We start from the raw sequence: 22,638 nt of genomic DNA on the forward strand, positions 1-22,638 counted from the left end.
TAAATTTCCCTTTAAATCACCAATATGGACTCTTCAGGTACAAATATGTATCTTTTGAAAAGATTCTGCAAAAGTGACAGCCCTTGTAACCTTAGTTCTGAGAGTGTAGAAACATTTGTAAGCCAATAGCCAATATATAGGCAGATTAAAAAGTTAGGACATCCTTTGAATTTTCAATTTTTTCTTATCAGGACATCAAAAATTCATCTAATTTAGGCAGGTCTCGGCACTGCTAATCAAAATGCTATTGTCCTCTCATACAGAAAACAAGAACTTTTAAGGTTTACGAAACCCTCGAGTACTTTTTTTGAGATTTTAACAGATTAGTGTGTGTTGAGCATCAGTTACGACAATGTTAGCACCTGTTAGCTTTAATTGTAGGAAAAATTTTTGAGTATTTGTCAGCTAATTTCAGGTTCTGGGTGTAAAATGATTTTTGGGGCGAGATCAAAATCAGTGACGTACTGTAGCGCAAAACTGCAAGTGCAAAGATGACGCGTCAGTTTCTCATTATTATTCATGGCTGAATTTTCTTATCCTATGAGAAGAGCGGGCTTCTTAATTATTCATGACTGCAGTGCATGTGCTTTCCGAAAGCAAGGCAGACCTGCCAGTGCCAAGCTGTGAGACACGGACCCGCGGCACACAGTATTTAGCCGTTCATTAAGGGTCGTTTTCCCAGAGATGGGTTGCGGCTGGAAGGGCATCCGCTGCGTAAAAATGTGCTGGATAAGTTGGCAGTTCATTTCACTGTGGTGACCCCGGATTAATAATGGGACTAAGCCGACAAGAAAAAGAATCAATGAATGAATGAAAGAATGAATGAATGAAATGCTAATGGTCGGCCTCTTAGGATCAAAGCATAAAAGGGGCAGCTTCAAAGAGTTAGAAAACATTATTTGTGGGGTATTTTGAGCTGATACTTCACATACACACTCTGGAGACATCAGAGACTTATTTTACATCTTGTGTAAAGGGGCATAATAGGTTCCCTTTATACCATTACTACTAAAAGTAGATCTACAGGCATCTGAATCATTCTATAGCTAGTAGACAGACAGACAGACAGACAGACAGACAGACAGACAGACAGACAGACAGACAGACAGACAGACAGACAGACAGACAGACAGACAGACAGACAGACAGACAGACAGACAGATAGATAGATAGATAGATAGATAGATAGATAGATAGATAGATAGATAGATAGATAGATAGATAGATAGATAGATGGATGGATGGATGGATGGATGCCTTCTGGCAGAAAGACAGTATCATAATGGATTATCATAAGGTCCCCACAATTGCTTAGGTCAAATTTAAGTACATTTATATTTACAAACAGCATTGCTGAGTAATATAACTGTATCTTCCTAAGCCTTGCTTGCTTAAGCAAAACGTAGAATATGAGAAACCGTAAATAAGAACTCTCAAGAGGCATGTTTATCAAATAGCTTCTAGCTGTGAAGGAAATGCATAAGAAAGGAAAGAGAGAGAGAGCATTAGGGAGAGAAATAAAAGAAAGCTCTAGGGAATGGTGGGCGGATGGTGAGGTCTGAAAGCTTGGACAGGAACCTAGGGGCAGCAACTATAGACTAAACAGTAATGAATATACACTGCCACCTACAGACCACAATCAGGGCTACAATTAAAATCCCAGACAGCAAATATTATTCTCTAAATTCCCTAGTAAAACGTCCAATTAAACCAATCCAAAGGAGAAATTACATCATACCAGATATATAATACCTTCTATATGCAGTAATAATATTAACATACATGTCAAACTAATGGGTTACTTGCTATCAACGCAACATGGATTTTAGAGTTGCTCAAAATAGCATGCTAGCCTTACTATTTCTGTGATATGTAAAATCTGTTTCTTCTTTGCATGTGCAATTATGAATGAATAGCCTATCCTGTATCTTTTCCATTCATCTCATAGCTCTGGCTCATGTAATGTGATGCTAATAATATTTACAGAATGCTCACTAACCAGAGAAAAAATAAAAAATATGCAAGAATTCTGCTGTCAGTGTTTTTATCATTCACCAGCTAAAAAATAGTTTGCCAGTCTTTCTTATCATCATAGTTGTGTTATATGGACTCTAATATTGTTTCATAAATTAGGAAATTCAGGGGAACATGGTGGCGCAGGGGGTAGCACAATCGCCTCACAGCAAGAAGGGCCCTGGTTCGAGCCTTGGCTGGGTCAGTTGCCATTTCTGTGTGGAGTTTGCGTTTTGCGTGAGTTTGCCCCACAGTCCAAAGATGTGGTTTAGGTGAATTGGGTAAGCTAAATGGTCTGTAGTGTAGTAGTAAGCTAAATTGTATGAGTGAGCTAAATTGTATGAGTGTGAATAAGAGTGTACGGATGTTTTCCAGTGATGGGTTGCAGATGGAAGGGCATCCGCTGCGTAAATTATATGCTGGATAAGTTGGCAGTTCATTTCGCTGTGGCGATCCCAGAATAATAAAGGGACTAAGCCAAAAAGGAAATGAATGCATATTAGAAAATTCTTTTGAACAAACTCTTTGTTATCATACTTGGTGTGAATGAGTCAAAAACATTATTTTAAGCATTTATCCAAAACCCATTTCACAAAACTTCAGGATGATAGAAATGCTAAAATGCCAATCGATTCCAGGACAAACATATGTTATGCTTCCAGCATTCTGTTGCAGAATTTGGCTGTGTCTGAAGGATTTTCTGCAGGTTGCTAATAGAGCCGGCTACACGAATGTAAAATATATAAATATTATGATGGCTGACAAATCAATTATTGTTTAGATTAATTTGTTATTATAGGTTTCATTAATGTTTAAATGGAGATGTGACATTAATAATCTTAGCAATTCTTTTATTTGAAAATACTTTTTGAAAAACTCATTTAATTACCATCCATTCGTACAAATGTAACTGCCATTATGAAAATTAACCATGGTTTAATTATATTACCATATAATTAATTTATTTACTTTATTTTATTTGTGAATTTATTTTTTATAATATGTTTTCCTACAATGGATAAACTATTGTTAGTTGAGGAATGCCGTGGTTAATTAGTTGTTGCAATAATTAATAATTAAAATAATTAGTTATTTTCATAAGCTTTGTTTTGGGAAGGTGTAATTAATACTTTATATGTAATACTCATTCATTCATTCATTTCCTTCTCGGCTTAGTCCCTTTATTAATCCGGTGTCGCCACAGAGTAATGAACCGCCAACTTATTCAGCATGTTTTTTACACAGTGGATGCCCTTCCAGCCGCAACCCATCTCTGGGAAACATCCACACACACTCATTCACACACACTCATACACTACGGACAATTTAGCCTACCCAGTTCACCTGTACCGCATGGTGGTACTTCCTGAAAATGTTTAAGACAGCACTATATACTGTTTGCACAGCCATTTGAAAACTACAGTAAAGTTAGACATCACTGCATTTAGTGAGGTATCTGAGTACAAGACACTGAATATGTATGTTTCACATTTTTACTGCATTTGCTTTTTACAATTCCAATTTATTCACAGCATTGTGCAAAAGAATAAAAACACCCTTATTTACAACAAACATAAACTTCCTTTGGGTAGAGCTGTGCACAACTGTACATATCGGAATTTAACCTACAACATATCTGTAAATCATTCATGAAATTGTTCAATTTAGAAGAAATTTTGAGGAACAAAATATTTAAATGTTTTATATACATATATATATATATATATATATATATATATATATATATATATATATATATATATATATATATATATATATATATATATATATATATATATATTTAGCTTGACAGATTAGTAATTACTTACAAAAAAGTTTAACTAGTTGTCAATAGTTCAACATTTTAGTAAGTAATTACTCTCAAGTAATGAAATGAGAACTATTAGTTTTATATGGAATGACTATTAAGCATTTACAAGTTTAGTTCATTTTGACTGACATGACATACGCAAATGATGTTAGAAAACAGCAGAGAGTTGTATAAAAGCAATTGATGCATGTCCAAAAGCATCTGCAATTTGTTGGAAGGAATGAGAAACTGCTACTATAATGTGCACAAATGACTATTTTGAGAAATGCATTAACTGTTGTGTAAATGTAAATAGTGTTGTAAGAAATGCACCAAAGCCACTAGAGAAATACTAGTATACTAATATAACGAAACATTTGTTACTAATAACCAAAGCTCTCTCTATGCCCACCTTTACGAAAAAAATAACCATTAAATATTGTAAAAACTATGTGTAAATAGTCTAAAAGTGTGAAACTATGGTTAGTAGTTTCAGCAAAATGATAATTTGTGGTTGTCATGTTTATACAACATCAACAAAAAATGTGTTATTTTTAGTATATTTACATTTTGAAAGAGTAACGTTACGTTACTTTTTCAGCCTGAGGCAAGTTTATCTTTCTTTGTGGTAGTTATGGCTGTTTTTTCCCCTTTTAAGAAAAAAGTCCCAAACAACGACACATAAATAAAAACAAACCTGTCAACGTGAGCAGTTGTTGGCCAGAATGCAGGCAATCTTCCTGACTAGAAAAACGACAACTCATCATAAACAACCATATGAGTCAACAACTGTATGAAGTCAAGTGCTCTCCGTTTCCCCCTGCAGGTCTGTCTATGTCAGTACAGCACGGATTTCTGTATTCTGGTCTATCAGGCTTCAATGGGGCTCTGGGCTGCATGGGCGTTGGGGCGTTTTTTATATTTAGCTGGAGAACACTTCTCTTATCTTTTGCAAGTGGTGAGTAATCCACCATCCCCTCCTTTGTAGCATTACTTCATTCTTCTGCAACTAAATTATTCATTCTTTCTGCAGCCTTGCTTTCAGCTTACACAGACATTGCCCTGAGCAACCTGTTAGGAGCTGTGAGTAGACAAATACACATCTATAAACAGTCTGTCCTGCTCACCCTCTGGGTTTGAGCTCTGCATTCAGCTGGTGTTTGTCTCTTTCTCCCTCTTGGACAGGTGGGTCTCCCAGCAAGCAGTTGGGCTGCTACTCTGATTGGCACTCTGGTACTGTTGCTGACAGGCAAAAACCTCAAAGAACACAGAATCCCCACTGGAAAAGTAACCTCACCTGAGATGAACTTGCGCTCACATAAGGAATGGTCTGCAACCAATACAACTACAGCTGATGTATAGTGTTTACATATGTATGTATTATTTATAATATAACAGTACCCAACTGTGAACGCACATAGCTTTTTTAACATATAAAATGCTTTTATTCAGCAAGTGTGAATTTAATTTATCAAGTAACAAAAATGGCTTTTATTGTATTACAAAAGATTTCTATTTCAAATAAATGTTTTTTAAATGTTGTAATAAGAATACTGAAAATGCATTCAAGTTCTGTCCTTTTGTCCAATTTTATATTCTCTTAAACGAAATCATGCTAACCATGTTGTTGTTATAAACGTATAAATGAATTGTATTTTCATAAATATTAGTAAATTTCAAATAAAGTTAATTAAAATTAAAAGAATAATCTGCTGTCTTATAACAGAATAACATTTTGGGAATTGTAAATGTAAAAAACGTAGAAACTATTAAAAAAAACTTTAAATTGCTTTTGTATACATATATAAAATATTGTATTATGTAAATGAACCATGTGTCTCTGGATATATATACACTCACCGGCTACTTTATTAGGTACACCTTACTGGTAACGAGCTGAACCCACTTTTGCCTACAGAGCCTTAATCTTTCGTGGCATAGATTTAACAAGGTACTAAAAGTATTTATCAGAGATTGGTCCATATTGACATGATAGCATCAAGCAGTTGCTGCTGATTTGTCGGCTACACATTCATGATGTCACCCATTCCACCCCATCCCAATGGTGCTCTATTGGATTGAGATCTGGTGACTGTGGAGGCCAGCTGAGTAAAGTGAACTCATTGTCATGTTAAAAGAACCAGTCTCAGATTATTCACGCTTTATGACATGGTGAATTTTCCTGGTGGAAACAGCCATCAGAAGATGGTTACAGTGTAGTCATAAAATGATGGACATGGTCAGGAACAATACTCTGGTAGGCTGTGGTGTTGACACGATGCTCAACTGGTACTAATGGGGCCAAAGTGTGCCAAGAAAATATCCTCCACACCATTACACCACCACCAGCAGCCTGAACCGTCAATACAAGACAGGACGGATCCATGCTTTTATGTTGTTGACGCCAAATTCTGACCCTACCATTTGAATGTAGCAGCAGATATCCAGACTCATCAGAACAGGCAACAGTTTTCCAATCTTCTATTGTCCAATTTTGGTGAGCCTGTGTGAATTTTAGCCTGTTTCCTGTTTTTAGCTGACAGGAGTGGCTGCCGGTGTGGTCTTCTGCTGCTGTAGCAATCTGCCTTAAGCTTTGACATGTTGTGCGTTCAGAAATGCTCTACTGCATACCTCGGTTGTAACGAGTAGCTATTTGAGTTACTGTTGCCTTTCTATCAGCTGGAACCAGTCTGGCCATTCTCCTCTGACCTCTGGCATCAACAAGGCATTTGCACCCACAGAATTGCCACTTACTGGATATTTTCTCTTTTTTAGACCATTCTATGTAAACCCTAGAAATGGTTGTGCACGAAAATGCCAGTAGATCAGCAGTTTCTGAAATACTCAGACCAGCCTGTCTGGCACCATCAACCATGTTCAAGTCTCTTAAATACCCTTTCTTCCTCATTCTAATGCTCGGTTTGAACTACAGCAGATCCTCTTGACCATGTCTACATGCCGAAACGCATTGAGTTGTTGACATGTGATTGGCTGATTAGAAATGTGAATTAACAAGCAGTTGAATAGGTGTACCTAATAAAGTGGCGGTGAGTGTAGAATTGTGTATATAAACACAAAGACATAAAAACACATTAAAAAATAACATTTTGCAAGAAAGATTTGAATGATGCTGTAAACATGTTTTATTCCATTGTTACAAAAACTGCATTTGCACTGTACCATAATCCTTAAAAACATTAAATGCAAACATGAAATTTCACCTACCTAAGCTGATACCTTCCAGTGCACATCACAATTCCAACATGAACTCCTGCAGAAATAGTGAAAGTGCTCACAAACGCATATGAAGTGGATGACCTAAAAGTTAACATGCAAAATCAAAAGTGTTCCACAAGTAAAGTTAGATTAAAAGCAGAAAAGATCAGAAACAACAACAAAAAATGAAAAGATATTAAAATCAACGGTGCTAAAAAAGCAGTATTAATTATTATGTTTCTTTTCTGATTGCCATGGCGAATAAAGAAGTCTGTTGGTTAAAGACCAGAAGGCAGACGTGCATACAATGTCTCTGTGTGTGTGTTTATGAAAGGACAAAGAGAGAAGTCAAAAGCTAACGATAATTTTGCCTCTCAGAGTGTGTGTGTGCTTTCATTCAACGGAAGAGCTATAAAAAGCCCAGTGAGATGCACTGTGATTCATCAATCTTGTAGCAGTGGGGGTCAAGGCCCTTCAGTGCACTGGAGGAACTATTACGAGTCTTCAAGGGTCTGCTTTGTGTGCCTGTCCATAAATGGCTTTAAGGGAATAGTGTGTGCATGTTGAATAAAAAAGGTGTAACGTTGTGCTTTTTGCTCCTACAGCCATCCACAGCTGCAACACAGACACTATCAGTAAAACAGCACAAGTTTTTGTATTCCCAAAAGCAGAGCCAGTAGGAGAGCTTTAGATGCGCAAGAAAGCAAACAGAATGCTGATTAGCGAGGATGAAGCTGTAAACAGGTGATCACTATTAAGTTCTCATTTCATCCCTAATGATTTATCTTGTTTCCAGCTTTGACCATGAAGCCTAAAGGCCTGTTCACACCAAATCCAATGTAAACGAATGCCAGGATATGAGTAAACATTCACAAAAAAGATGTTAAATATGATAATGCCATGACATCTGTTAGTTAAATTTTTTAAATCCTGCTCTTTTGTCCAATACATTGCTTGTTTTGTTAAATCTTTTTTTCTCCTGCCAATGGTATTTTTTACTTTTAAAAGAAAATGCATCCAAAAAGTACAAAAAAAATTTAAAAGTTAATTTTTTTGGTCTGATATTGGAGTTGATTATGGCATTGTAAAAGTCCATCTATGCGTGATGTCATGCGAAGGGGCTTCCAGGTCCAAGCGCTCTATGAAAATAAATGGGGAGACTCATCAAATGGTAATAATAAACGTTTACAAAGTGCTGTAATACTTTTGAAAATCACAATCGCAATATATATCTATGCCTAATATCCGATGGTCAGAAAGTGATACATTTTTGTTAAAATTAAATTTAAATTTTGGTATTTGTGATGAAGCAAGCCCAGAGATTGTTGTGTACACTATGACTTGATATAAAAATCCCTATAATGTGTGATAGGAATAAAAGTGGTCATAAACGAGAATTTTGTCAATTCAAATGAGTGGCGGCTTGGACCCGGAAACAGTATTACATACGTCACTAACACATCACCATTTAACAAGCGGATTAGCCCAATGACAAAACTGACAGCAAGGTCGAATGTTAAATGCGTGTAAGCCCTTGCTAGTGCTTTTGAAAAGAATTCTGTTAATTATTAGAATTTATTTATATTTGTTTTTTTTTCAGCTCTGAATTTAATCTGACTCCAATTATAAGTGACCGTCAAATTTAAACTGTACTTCTAAATGTAAGAATGGATCGCATTCATCGTTTATGACTCAATTTAGAGTTTTTTAGAAGTCAAGTGCAGTACAAACATATAAACACCATAATCAAACTATTGACGTCGTGTAGGACTTTTAGCCGTATTTTGCAAAAAGTCATACACACACAGCTGTTTGATACTATTCTTTGCACCTATCGAGTCAGTGTTCCATCTTTCAGATGAGACGTTAAACCGAGGTCCTGACTCTCTGTGGTCGTTAAAAATCCCAGGAAATCCTTAGAAAAAGTGTACAAGGTTTAACCCCGGCATCCTGGCCTAATTTGCCCACTGGCCTCCTAACCATCCCCATATTATAACTGGCCTCATTACTCCGTCTCCTCTCCAACCAATCAGCTAGTGTGTGGTGTGCGGTCTGGTGCAATATGACTGCTGTCACGTCATCCAGGTGGATGCTGCCCACTGGTGGTGGACGAGGAGATTTATAAATGGATACAAAGGGCTATAGCACTTTATATCCCGTTTGCAAGGCGAGAAGGGAGTTTGACCTCAGGTAGATCTTGAGAACGCCCCTGCTGTAGTAGTTAATGAACAGATAGTGATTGCTCTTAAGACATAAGTACTTACTAGGAGCATGTCTATGGTGCTGATTTGGATTAGTCAATTAACTTAAGTTGCATGTTTTTGGATGGTGGGAGGAAACCTGGATACCCGGGGGAAACCCATGTGAGCACGGGAAGAACATGTAAACTCCGCACAGAAACGTCAGCTGGCTTGGTAAGGACTAGAACCAGTGACGTTTTGCTGTGAAGTAACATTATGAACCACAAGGCCACCGTGCCACACATCTTGGACAAGAGAAGGAGTAAGGGTGGAAGGGGGGATTCTTTAAAACGAAGATGGCTGTCCTGTGGACCTTAGGGTATTAATAATGCTTAGAAATCATCTGATTGGTGAATCATAAATTGAATAATGCGGGACCGGCTGGAAACAATCTTAAGCATGTGATCCTCTCGAAATTAGTTTAGAAATAAACTTTACCTAATTTGTGGAAAAGAGTTTGAATTTTCATGTGAAATTGCAACAGAGGAGAAGCCAGTCAGTAGAGTTTTTACCTAAATATTTAGAAGTGTTTGCATGTCCTGTACTGCATAGAATTAATTAAAATATAAGTAAAATAACATTTATAACTGGTTGATTTTTTTAAAAGATTTTATTTCTTTTCTTTTTAAAGCACCAAAGTAGTTTTGTATTTTGTGATTTTTTTTCTTTAGTTGAATAAAAGACTAATTTCCATTCATATATTTCATCATTGAAGATTTCTTAAAAATAGGGTAAAAATCTTGTCTCAATCTCGTGAGCCCAATCCTGTGTCTCGTCACACCCCTAGTATTAAGGTATTAGTTAACCCTGCATACTCTGAGTAACTTTAGAATGTCAAGACAATGTCCGTAAAAAGAAACGCAATCTTGGGGCATAGAACTCTAAACAGCGTTTGGTTCCTAATGAACGTAAAACTGAATAGTATTTGATCAAATATAAATCAAAACTCTAAATTGAGTCATAAACGATGAATGTGATTCATTCTTACAATAAGAAATACAGTAAAAATTTTACGGTCACTTAAAATTGGAGACAAAAAAAATTTGGAGCTGAAAAACAAATGTGAATAAGTTCTAATAAATAGAATTCTTTTCAAAAGCACTAGTAAAGGCTTACACGCATTTAACCTTCGACCATGCTGATAGTTTCATCATTGGGTTAATAGATGGACTTCTACAGCATGCAGAATTCATTCTTTTATTCATTTATTTAATATTTACTCCTTTTTTTACTCCTCAGAGTTGTGAATAGACCTTAACACTTCACTAAAGCACTTTTAAACCCAACCATTTTTTTATCTTAACTATAACCACAGCTCAGACTTCAGATATTTTAACTCTTTTCCCTTTAGATCTTTTATATTTTATCTATTTGCTTATAACAGCCTCCCCAAAACTACCCCTTCTCTTGGTCGTGCTTCTCCACGGAGGATTTCCAGAAACCCCAGCTTTGTCAGAAATTCGATCCGCAATCCATCTGTAGGCTGAACCTCACAGAAAACACCTTGTGAACCTGAAAACAAACAACATTTTTATCAAGACCACTATATCAGCTATAATAAAAGGTAGCAAATTACACTCAGATTAGCATACCGTTAGCTTTAAGTGCTGTGAGCAGGGCTGTCAGGAGGCTACGACTGACGCTACAGTCAACCAGCTCAGGAAGAGCCTCGAGCCTGAGCTGAGATGGAAAATGATACAGCAAGGAGTCTGGGTAATCCTGTTCTTCGTGGAAATACAGCAACGCCTCCTAGTGGTTTGGAGGGAAAATGCCATTTTCACATAAAGGTGCTGTTTGTAAGTTTTTGACTCATCCAAAGCAAAAAAATATCATAATATGTTTGCAGATATTTAAGAAACATGCCAAGATAACATACTTGGTTATCTAAAAAACAATGCTGAAGTCAGATATATAAGGAAAAAATCCCTTTTATTGAGTGCCGTTGCTTTTAGTTATAACACGGTTTAAATCACTCGCTTCTGTTCACAATCTGGCAACCTGCGCTTGCGTTTGTTTTGATTCAGAGGTGCAATACCTAGTTCAACCACTGGGTGTCAAACTTACATACTGCACTTCTAAACATGTTTTAAAAACACAAAATGTTTCAAAGTAATAATGACACATTTAATATATACTGACATTAATGTCTTACTCAATACATTGAATGTATAATGGTCTGGCAAATCTAACCTTCCTTAGTTGAAAAATCAAGTTATCCTGCAAATACTGCAGGATATTCAGGATCTGCAGGAAATAGTGGTGCAAGTGTGGCTGTGTTTAGTCATAACCCTTACCTTTGTTACACTGTGTCCACTGGCTCCATGGGGTCGTGACGGATATTTGTCCCTCATAGCAGGTAGCCAGGTGGCCTGACATCGCTTGGCAAAGGACCGGACATCCAGAATGCCCACAGCACACCCACATACCCCCAGTTCATCCTCCAGCACCAAGCTATACTCCGGGCACAAGGCCAGAGATGCACCCAAACACCTGAAATACAAACACACAAGAGGGAGCCTGATATCTCTCATATACCTTAGCAATCTTTCAGGACCAATAAAGGCATTACATTTGGCACATTTTGTCCTTGACTACCTTCACTACTCCTAAAAATTGCTTATACGTATTTATTTTGCTCAGATAATTATTATTTTGTTGTTTTTTCATCTGTATCTCGATGGAATTTTTTAAAACTGTATACACTCAACGGCCACTTTATTAGGTACAATATTAGGTAGGTTCAAACCGAGCATCAGAATGGGGAAGAAAGGTTATTTAAGTGACTTTGAACGTGGAATGGTTGTTGGTGCCAGACGGGCTGGTCTGAGTATCTCAGAAAATGCTGATCTACTGGCATTTTCAGCACAACCATCTCTAGAGTTTACAGAGAATGGTGCGAAAAAGAGAAAATATCCAGTGAGCAACAGTTCTGTGGGGGCAAATGCCTTGTTGATGCCAGAGGGCAGAGGAGAATGACCAGACTGGTTTGAGCTGAGAGAAAGGCAACAGTAACTCAAATAACCAATTGTTACAACTGAGGTATGCTGAAGAACAGCTCTGCACAACAGGTCCAACCTTGAGGCAGATGGGCTACAGCAGCACTGGCAGCCACTCCTGTCAGCTAAGAACAGAAAACTGAGGCTACGATTCACACAGGCTCACCAAAATTGGACAATAGAAGATTGGAAAAACGTTGCCTGGTCTGATGAGTCTTGATTTCTGCTGCAACATTCGGATGGTAAGGTCAGAATTTGGTGTTAACAACATGAAAATATGGATCCATCCTCTCTTGCATCGTCGGTTCAGGCTGCTGGTGGTGATGTAAAGGTGTGGGGGATATTTTCTTGGCACACTTTTGGTCCATTAGTACCAATTGAACATCGTGTGAACGCCACAACCTAACTGAGTATTATTGCTGACCATGTCCATCTCTTTATGACCACAGTGTATCCATCTTCTGATGGCTACTTCCAGCAGGATAACATGCCATGTCATAAAGCGCAAATCCTCTCAGACTGGTTTCTTAAACATGACAATGAGTTCACTGTACTCAAATGATTTCCACAGTCACCAGATCTTAATCCAATGAGTGTAAATCATACATAAAAATATATATATATATCTTAAAGGTTTTTAAAAGTTTATGTTAATTGAACATATAGTCATTCACTGTCAGTACTTTAAGTACTTGCACAATTTTTAAGTAGAATATTAAAATAAAATTTAATTTAACACATTGTTATGAATTGTTGAAGTGTTCAAATTAAGTTAACTATGATTTATAAATGCTGTTTAAGTATTGTTGATTCTTTGTTTATGTAAGTAAACACATTCATTAATTAATCCTTGTTATAAATTGTGGCCAAGTTTACATGTGCTACATTTATTTGATCATACAGTATAAACAGTAAAATTGTGAAATATTAATATGTTAATTAGTTAAATGTTTAATGTTTTCTTCCACAAAACAATCATGCTTAGTATGTTTACATTTTTTAATTTTAATTTTTAATCAATGTTTGAGTCATTGTTTTGCTAAAAATAAATATGTATCAAATGAAATGTATTAATTGTTTATTAGGTTGCTGATTCATTTCCAAATCGAGATGTTTTTGTTTATACAGACACAATTTTTACATTTAAATAAATAAAATCAGAAATCAGTGACCGCAATCAGAAGATTCAATTTCAAATGGAGGCATTTAAAGACAATTAAAATGTATAAATTGTTACAAAGGGGCTGGAATATGCTTGAGAGCACTCTAAGTCTTACCTGTCTCCAATTAGGTCTGGATGGCAGAAGGCAGCATCCTGACCTCCTTTACCCCTCTGATGCAGCTGATGCACCATTCGATACAGCTCCACCTAGAGTTGGGGAAAAAACAACAAAAGTCATTTATGTCATATATGTAGAATCGGTTAGGGTTAGTCCTTGGGTTAACTTATATGCCTGAGTCACCTTGTCTTTTTGCAAGAATGGTCGTATGTTGTAGAGTCGAGAGGTGGGGAATAGAGGAGGAGGGTGACTGAACAACTCACTGCTGGTTCCCACAGGCAGAAGCATCTGATTCACACCCCAGAAACAGAAAAAAAAAACGAGTCAGGAAAAGACTGGCAATAAACAAACAAGTTCATTAGTGAGCCTGAATTATTTGTGCCATTCCCACCTGCACCTCTCCAGATAGACCCCCTTTAAACACCCATGGCTCTGCCTCTACACCATGTAACTCCGCCCCCGAGGAAGCTCCACACCCTGTGAACAGTTCATTCAAGACTCATCAGAACGAGTGTTTAGAACTGATGTGGCATGTTTTAATGCATCCACAGTGCATTTTTAAACATAAATTATTGTTCAAAATGTTGGGGTTGGTACATTTTTTATGCATTTCAAAGTCTGTTCTGCTCAAGGCTGTGTTTTATATAAAAATGCAGTAAAAAAATAAATATTCAGTCTCTCTGAGATTTTGCGAGTCCCGGGTTTCTTGTGATCCAAAACAAAAACCGTTTACAAGACTTTTGTTTATTTTCACAGCCAAACACAAGAATTGAAACGAAAAAATTCCTTAATTAGATTATATTCTAGGACACAAATATAAAAAGTCCCTGCAAAATCCTGGAGGGACTGAACATTGTGAAATATAATTGTAATCTGAAAATATTGAGAGAGTTTTTATAACATGTTAGAAAATGTCATTTGTATTTCTGTATTTCAAGAAACAATTCTGACTATTTTGAATGATGAAAACTTAATTTTTTTATAGAAAATATTTGCCCAATAAAAGGTTAAAAATACTTAGTAACATTACATTTTGTCACTTTGATCAACTGAATCCATCTAAAGATCTAAAGAAGTTAGAAAAAAATTGTTATCAATTACTGACCCCAACTTGAGAAAACTAAGCATAAATTATTATGCAGCTGTCAGTGTACAGGTACATGTCGACACTCACAGTGAAAGCAGTTCTTCCAGGATCCTAATGGAGAACCTTCACTCAGTATACGACCCTCTGAGAGAAAAATATATTACTGTCAGCAGATAGGACAAAACTAAAATGGTGGTTTTCATTCAAAAATCCACAACACAAATCACATCAATAAAAGATTCTCACCTAGCCAGCAGATAAAGGCTTTGGCCACCAGCAGAGTGTTTCTCAGGTCCCAGATATAAGGGTAAAGGTCATAGAGAACAGCCCTATTGATGCTGTTCACAACAGCACTGTGAAGAAATGCCACATCATCACACGCTGCCAGAAAATGGCCCGCACGAGCCCTCCATTCCTCTACCTGACAAGAGAAACATTTAAGGGACAGTTCACCAAACAATTTAATTCTTCGCTGTACATTTAAATGCTCCATGGCCATTTAAAATTTAGAACTTCAATGTCAGTAAAACATTAGAGGTGAATTGTAGCTTAAATATACATTCATAAAGTCTTTTAGGTAAAAAACACTTATAAGGTAAAGTTAAATTGTGGCTCATGACGATGCAATGAGATCGTATGAAGTGAAACAATCAGAACCTGACCATTATTATTGATGATATTATGATATTATTAGTTAAAATCTACAGGAGTAGTCTCAAACTCAATTACTGGAGGGCGCAGCTCTGCATAGTTTATCTCCAACCACCTCCAACTCACTCCTACTTAATAGTCTCTAGTAGTCTTGAACACCTTGATTAGTTGGATCAGCTGTGTTTGATTAGAGTTAGAGAAAAACTGTGCAGAGTTGCGGCCTTTCCAGGAATCCAGTTTGAGACCTATAATCTACATCCTTGAAAAATGTTCCAAACCATGTTTACAGGGGCTTAAATTGCCAGAAGCTACTGGTATTAATTAGTTTTGCCTGTATGATTTTTGACTCTCAAAGTGTCGATGTTCTGTCTATTTGCTATACCTTGTCAGATTGTCCTACCTCCCATTTAAAAAGTAGGTAGCACATGTTGATGATGCAATATGCTACCCATCAAATTTTGCTAACAGTGTAAATTTTAATGTGAAGTAGTGTGATATGAAGCTGTAATATCGCCCTAACACACCTAATCCCTACTGACATCCACACATATATGCCTTTTTGACCACTAAAATAGCGCCACAAAGTATAATAATAATAATATAAGTGAATTTGTATTCATCTGAAAGCTTTAATTACAAATTTACACTGGATTTTGCATCTCTACAACGCATGTAATCTACCTTGATACCAAAAAGACATCGAATTGACATCAACTTGACATCTAAAATTGGCATCATTACAGGCTTGTCCTGTAACTGATTTTTGTTCTTTGATGCCAATGTTAGAATTCAAATTTATGTCAAGGTTTATAATTTTTTAATGTGTATTTATTTTGTTTTCTACATTGTTTTGACATCAAGGTGCCCTCTGGGATCCCTTTGCCAATTGAAAATCCTATGTACATCAATACCATATGTAATAATAAAAATTATTTTATATTTTTAGATTGAGTTTTCCAATTACATTAAATATCACATTAATGTTGAATCAGTACTCAAATAATAATATGAACATTCTGTCAGAAACATACATCTTTATTTATGTTTTACAAAACGTGACAGGGCCTGACCTTTATGCTTGTCTTCCTCAAATATCATACAAAAACAAGCAACAGTGTAAATTTTTTTGTATTATTTATTTGTAGTAATTATTTGTAGAATTTATTTATATTTTGATATTTTTAATCCATTTATGTGAATGAAAACAACTTATTTCTAAATTTCTGAAGTTTTTTTTTTTCTAAATAACAGCTTTTAGCGTAACAAAACTATTAAAGCTGTAGTTTCAGTTGGGCTAAAGACAAGGACAATGACAGGATTTGTACTTTTGTAAAGTGTTTTTAATAAAGAAAAAGAATCTGAGAACCAGATGAATGACATATTCTTTTACAGAACAACTTAAAGAAATCAGCCATCAGTCCATTTTAGTTTTTTTTTTTTGATAATTTTTTTATTTATTTACTGTATTTATGTTTTTAATTCAGGAACAGATAGTGTACGTTTCTGGTAGAATGTCTCAATAGCTTTGACATAAAATGTCATGAATCATTAGTTCACCTTCTGTGGCGAGGCTTTCTTGCCATTTCCATTGACACTGACACAGTGACAGTTGGCTTTGAGCCACGTGAGGTCCAGCAGCAGGTTTTGAGCGGGCGGCCCGTGTTCATGTGGCAAGTAATACAAGCCAACCAGCAGTCGGACCTGCGCCTCGCTGAGAGGAGCTCGTCCAGAACACAGCCCCCTTCTAGAGGACTTATCATGGCTGGAGCTCCTGCAGACCTGGTTCTCCCCAGCTTTCAGATCCTGGCTTATAGCAGGGTCTGCTGGGATTTCATCGCTAGAAAGAGCCCCTGTGCTTTGGGAAGAGGTTATGGGACGTTTGGGCTGGGCTCCATGTTGATTGTCTGAGCTATCGGAGGACTTTGATTTAACAGAGAGTGTTGAGGGCTTGAGGTCTGTTGGCCTCAGCTGACGTCCTACAGAAGATGAGATTAGAAATCAGTGAACAGAAATCAGTAATCAGACAAGAAGTGATACTAAAAATAAAATCAATCAATGAATTTATTAATTCAATAATAAGTGCTGGTTATTGAAAGTATTATAGTTATATTATAGTTGTTAATTGAAAAATAAAACAAAACAAAACAAAATAAAACAAAATAAAATAAAATAAAAACCCATGGTCTGAGTAAAAAAAAAACTTGGGCTGCTTCTGAAATCGCATACTTTCCTATTATATAGTGTTTAAAACAGTATGCAAGCTGAGTAGTATGTCTCAAGTCATAGTATTCAAAAAACAGTATGTGAGGAGTACCTGGATGACCTACTACTTTCGGCGAGATTTTAAAGTGCGCATTGCCTTTTCGGGCGAGCAGTAGGCAATTTCAGATTCAGCCCTGTCTTGGTAATTAGCTGAAATAAAATGCTGTTTTATACTCTAAAATAAATACAAATCTAAATAGATTTTTTTTTTAAATGACAAACTAAAAAATAATGGAAAAAAATTAAATGGAAACTGACTTGATATGGAATTTAAAATACCAACAATACAAATCTTGTCAACATAAATAATATGCATTCACTATTCATTTGACTTAATATATAAAATGTAAGTGTGATAAAATATTGATACTGACATATCATTTAAAAAATACAATTAAAGGGATAGTTTGCTCCAAAATAAAAATTGTCATCATTTACTCTCCCTTCACTTGTTTAAAACCTATTTGGGTTTTTTCCTTCAACTATCAAGCAATAAAGAATATATTCTGAAAAATGTTGGTTGTTATAGGACCCATTGACTTCTATATCAATTTTTTTCCTACTATGGAAGTCGATGGAATATGAATATTTTCACAATATTTTTGTGTTCAACAGAAGAAAACTCATAAAGATTTTTTTTTTCATTTTTGGGTAAACAAACCCTTTAAATGTAATACATGTAAATAATATATAAATGTAAATAAATACAATGATTTATTAAAAATGCATAATTAAAGTCATTTATTAATTTATGTAGTTTTTACATTTAACTAAATCTTTATTCATAATATATATACATATATATATATATATAGAAAACACAAAAGTCAAATTTATAGTCTAATCCAGTCATTCCAGTCCTTACCAGGCTGTAGAGGAAGGCTGAGTTCTTTTATCCAGTCTTGCAGAGCAGTTGACAGAGCTCTATCAACACTATTGGCCTCTTTGTCACCTATACAGACGTCACTGTGGGTTAGCAAGGGAAAACTTTCTACGTCTGCTCATTCATTAAATTTCCCATGAAATTAAAATAATTTTTTTAGATGTTAGTATAAGTTTTAGTATAAGTGACAAAATTCACATTTAAACAATGTCAACATAAAAAACGAATAGTTTGTTACTTCCGCCTAAATGGATCAACATTCCAACATTTCAGTTTCTCATCAAAACTACTGACCAATAAAATGCTCTCAAGTAACTGACATGCCCCACCCCTTCATGACGCTTCTTGTTTGCTTTTCATTTGATGCTCTTGAGCTCAGTTACTCTCACTGGCAGAGCTATGGAAAAAACGTAACGCGAGTGGCTATTTAAAATACTTAGAATGTTTTAGATTTTGTTACAGACATACAGTGTCATCCTACAACTGTTTTGCAGCATATGAAATTTCATATCATCATATCAAAAGAGGATACTTGGGTTTTATTCTAATTAGGTTCCAATAAGCCTATAAAGCATATAGAAAACACGTTGGGCCTTAAGAGGTTAAGAGTTTTGACATTGCATTGCATTGAACGTACATTTTATCAAGTTATGCATTCCCTAGAAATTGAAGTCTTAAATCTACATAATCTTGGCATTACTAGTACCCATACTTTAAAATATGATAACATCTAACATCCTTAATTTTGCTCTCACCTTTTTCAGTCTCCTTTCTTTCTTTATACCAGCTTCCCAGTGTATGCAGTGGGATAAAGTTGGCTTCAAACTCGCAGTTTGGGTTTAGCAGCAGGCCGCTCAGGTGGGCCCTGAGTCCAGGAGGACGGCCCTTAAAAGGCCCCAGGAAGACACGTCGGGAGTCATAATCATTAGCGTGGAGGTTGTCCCAAATCAAGGGTGGCCTTCGAAGCACCGACTGGACCTCTGCTAGTGAATCAGCACTTAATTCTCGAGAAATCACCTTATTCCCTTTAGAAAAATAATGGCCAGAAGGTGAATACAAATACTGTTATTAAACTATAATAAACTATGAGTTATTAAAACTTATATACTTATATTTAAAAAAGTGTTGAAAAAAATCTCTCCGTTAAACAGAAATTGGGGGGAAAAATAAACACGGGGGCTAATAATTCTGACTTCAACTGTATGAAGAAGGGAACATAAGTATAAAGGCACCAGACCCAGAAGAGTCATCCAGTGGGTGTACCTTCTTACATTCAGAGAAGGCCACTCAGCTTTGGCATACGACAGCCTTAACAGTAATAATTATTCAATCACAAATCTTCAAGAATAAAAAGATAATACATTGCAAGTAAATGTTAAATCTTTTTTTCCCTCTTTATTAAAATTTTATTCAATACCAACATTAATTTGGGTGTACAAAGTTTAGAACATTGATCTTAAGTTTTGTTTTTTGTTAGAATAGTTCCAGTTTAGGTAATCTCAATAATCTAATGTATATATACAAATACCTAGTCATTCAGCAACCTACAGAAAACATTCATTTAAAAGAGATCTGTGAAAGTAATTACTTGTACTTTGACTGGAGTACATTTACTAAAAACTCTACCAACTACTGGAGTCTGGATGTACATGGTGTAAATAATAGCTTGTGAGTGGAGTTTGTGGTTTGTAATCCTGCTCAAAAACATTCTGTGCTTTGCAACTAGTAACAAACTAAAGGGATGTTTAAAACAAAAATGCATGTATGAGAGAAATGTCTCTCACCGGTCCAGATGACAGAGATGTCAGGCAGAAGATCCTCCCCAATAGTAAGCAGGTAGGGAGACTTTGACACACTCGGAGTGCAGAGAGAACTACAGTACTCTAGTGAGAAAAGAAATAACAGCACAGTACTGTTTTGGAAGGGAGAAGGGGAGAAAGACAATGTAAGGAAAGGCAACAAAGTTTGGTTTTAGGATGATAAGAGCAGAGCAGCTATCACTGATTAAAGTCGCCATGAAATCAAAATGTACTCTGCTTATTTTTATATGTCAAAAGTTGTTATAAGCAAGAACTTCATAATTTTGTCAAAAATAATTTGCTCTTAGGAGCAGCACAGTGGGTAGCACGATCGCCTCACAGCAAGAAGGTTGCTGGTTTGAGCCCCAGCTGGGTCAGATGACATTTCCCGTTTGGAGTTTGCATGCTCTCCCCTTGTTCGTGTGGGTTTCCACTGGGTGCTTCGGTTTCCCCCCACAGTACAAAGACATGCAGTACAGGTGAACTGAATAAGCTAAACTGGCCGTAGTGTATGTGTGTGAATGCAAGAGTGTGTGGGTGTTTCCCAGTTGCAAGGTTGCAGCTGGAAGGGCATTCGCTGCAAAAAACACAGGGGCGACCCATGTAAGATTAATGACGGATCAGTCTACTTTTATTTTTTCTAGTTTAACAACTAATTCCTCAGGAGCAATATCGCCAACTACTGTATTTCACAAATATGGCGATTGACATCGTGAACAGTTTAGGGTTTCCCATTTCAGTCGTTATTTCATTATTATGATCATTTTGCGATCATTTTAACATCTGTGCAGTTTTGGTGCTCATTTTATGTAAACAAATATAATCAGTTAAAACACTAGTGACTATTATTTAATTAAGCAAATAAATACTATTCAATACCTGGAGTAAAATATCAATATAGTGATATACATTTATTAAGATTTTTAATACATATAAAGATGTATTATGGCCTAAAACATATTAAATTGCTATTATTTCCTTCATTATAATGAATCCATTTAGATTGTTTATATATTTTTATCAATCAATGTTTCCTTTTCCCCCCGTCTTGATCGCCATATTTGTGAAATAGTATACACTATTGTCTTTTGTGTACACTATTTATTACACACACATATATATATATATATATATATATATATATATATATATATATATATATATATATATATATATATATATATATATATATATATATATATATATATACACTGCACTGGGGCATTAGGACCTACACAGACCCCAGGTTGGGCACCACCTGCTGGCCTCACTAACACCACTTCAGGCAGCAACCTAGTTTTCCCATGTGGTTTCCCATCTCGGTACTGACCGGACGCAGCCCTGCTTTTCTTCAGTGGGTGACCATGTGATGAGTTGCCAGCTAATATATTGTAGACATGGTCCAAGAAGACGTTAAAAAAATTAACATCCGTCGTAACCATAGATGGTTCGCCCTTGCCTAGATTTTGTGTCCTGGATTGTGTCTGCTGAAACGTGTGTGGGTCTGCAGCTGGATTTTATTGGCAAAAAAAGACAAGCTTAACTTCCATTTCATGGCGACTTATATAAATGATTCAAGCTTTTTGTTGTTCTGTAATGAACTAAGCCTGAGATATTTATGTACTGGCCTACCAGTGGGACAGAATAGGAAGACAGGTGGTTCCCCCAGGAAACGGAAGATCTCATTAGCCACGGTGACCTGGGCGTGAGCGAATGAAGAAAAGGCCTCTGTATCTGACTGGCACATGGAGTGATCAATGTCATCGAACAGGAGAGCAAAAGCCTGGCAGCCCAGATCTGACACCTAGTGGTGAAATGAAAAAGTACAAGGCGATCCTTCATTTTAAAAAAATGGCCAAACTGTACAAAAGAGTTTTGCAGATTCTAAAGTTATAAACATATTAATAAAATATTAAAATATAATAAAATATAGTAAAATATGAGCATGGGCTGAAAACTGATCCAACTGCAATAAGCTTTTTCCTTACCTGTCTGAGTTTGCGCTTAAGCAGTGTGAGGTCACAAGAGCTGGAGAAGACGATGTCCTGTCCCGGGGAAAGAGCGTATACAAACGTAAGACCCCTCGATCGGGCCTCACAAACTAGAGCCTTCAACTGAGCTGGAGTCAATGAGAGAAAAATAGAAAGAGAGTGAGAAAATGACAAGATATAAGATGAGATATGGCCATAAAAATGTAATTCTCAAGCCACACTCTTTTAAACTCCATTATAAAAATAAAACTACCTCATAATTTACTATTTATTATAATGAATGCATTGTCAAGTTGTATTTTCATTGAGCTGAAAAAGAGATTGCTTGTTAAAGATATTAAAGCCTACTTTCATCAAGCAAAAGAGCAAATATTCATGTAGTGCCAAATAATAATATTAGATAATACTCA

At 36.1% G+C, this 22,638-nt stretch overlaps 2 protein-coding genes across 3 annotated transcripts in view; one reads left to right on the forward strand and one right to left on the reverse strand.

Moving 5' to 3' along the window:
• The window catches only part of si:dkey-183c6.7, a 34,690-nt gene extending 27,343 nt beyond the window's left edge, over positions 1-7,347 (forward strand). The window contains exons 6-8 of the mRNA XM_087261080.1: positions 4,650-4,781; positions 4,857-4,906; positions 5,009-7,347. Coding sequence (XP_087117206.1) covers positions 4,650-4,781; positions 4,857-4,906; positions 5,009-5,185 — 359 coding nt within the window. The 3' untranslated portion in view covers positions 5,186-7,347. The remainder of the gene's footprint in view (positions 1-4,649; positions 4,782-4,856; positions 4,907-5,008) is intronic.
• The window catches only part of si:dkey-183c6.8, a 28,994-nt gene continuing 13,298 nt past the window's right edge, over positions 6,943-22,638 (reverse strand). The window contains exons 4-18 of one of the 2 annotated variants that reach the window (XR_015495643.1): positions 22,226-22,356; positions 21,870-22,041; positions 20,223-20,321; positions 19,194-19,463; positions 18,421-18,507; positions 16,851-17,269; positions 14,889-15,063; positions 14,730-14,786; positions 13,947-14,032; positions 13,739-13,843; positions 13,553-13,644; positions 11,574-11,769; positions 10,872-11,028; positions 9,173-10,791; positions 6,943-9,035 (exon numbers count right to left, since the gene is read on the reverse strand). Coding sequence is in view for 1 of the 2 variants with exons in the window: in XM_087261005.1 (XP_087117131.1) it covers positions 10,655-10,791; positions 10,872-11,028; positions 11,574-11,769; positions 13,553-13,644; positions 13,739-13,843; positions 13,947-14,032; positions 14,730-14,786; positions 14,889-15,063; positions 16,851-17,269; positions 18,421-18,507; positions 19,194-19,463; positions 20,223-20,321; positions 21,870-22,041; positions 22,226-22,356 (2,183 nt within the window). In the remaining variant the exon portion in view is untranslated. Of the gene's footprint in view, positions 10,792-10,871; positions 11,029-11,573; positions 11,770-13,552; positions 13,645-13,738; positions 13,844-13,946; positions 14,033-14,729; positions 14,787-14,888; positions 15,064-16,850; positions 17,270-18,420; positions 18,508-19,193; positions 19,464-20,222; positions 20,322-21,869; positions 22,042-22,225; positions 22,357-22,638 lie in introns of both variants that reach the window. The other variant, XM_087261005.1, reaches the window with a different exon arrangement.

Source organism: Danio rerio, chromosome 7 (assembly GCF_052040795.2).
Source record: "Danio rerio strain M-AB ecotype USA chromosome 7, GRCz13ab, whole genome shotgun sequence".
Lineage (NCBI taxonomy): Eukaryota > Metazoa > Chordata > Actinopteri > Cypriniformes > Danionidae > Danio > Danio rerio.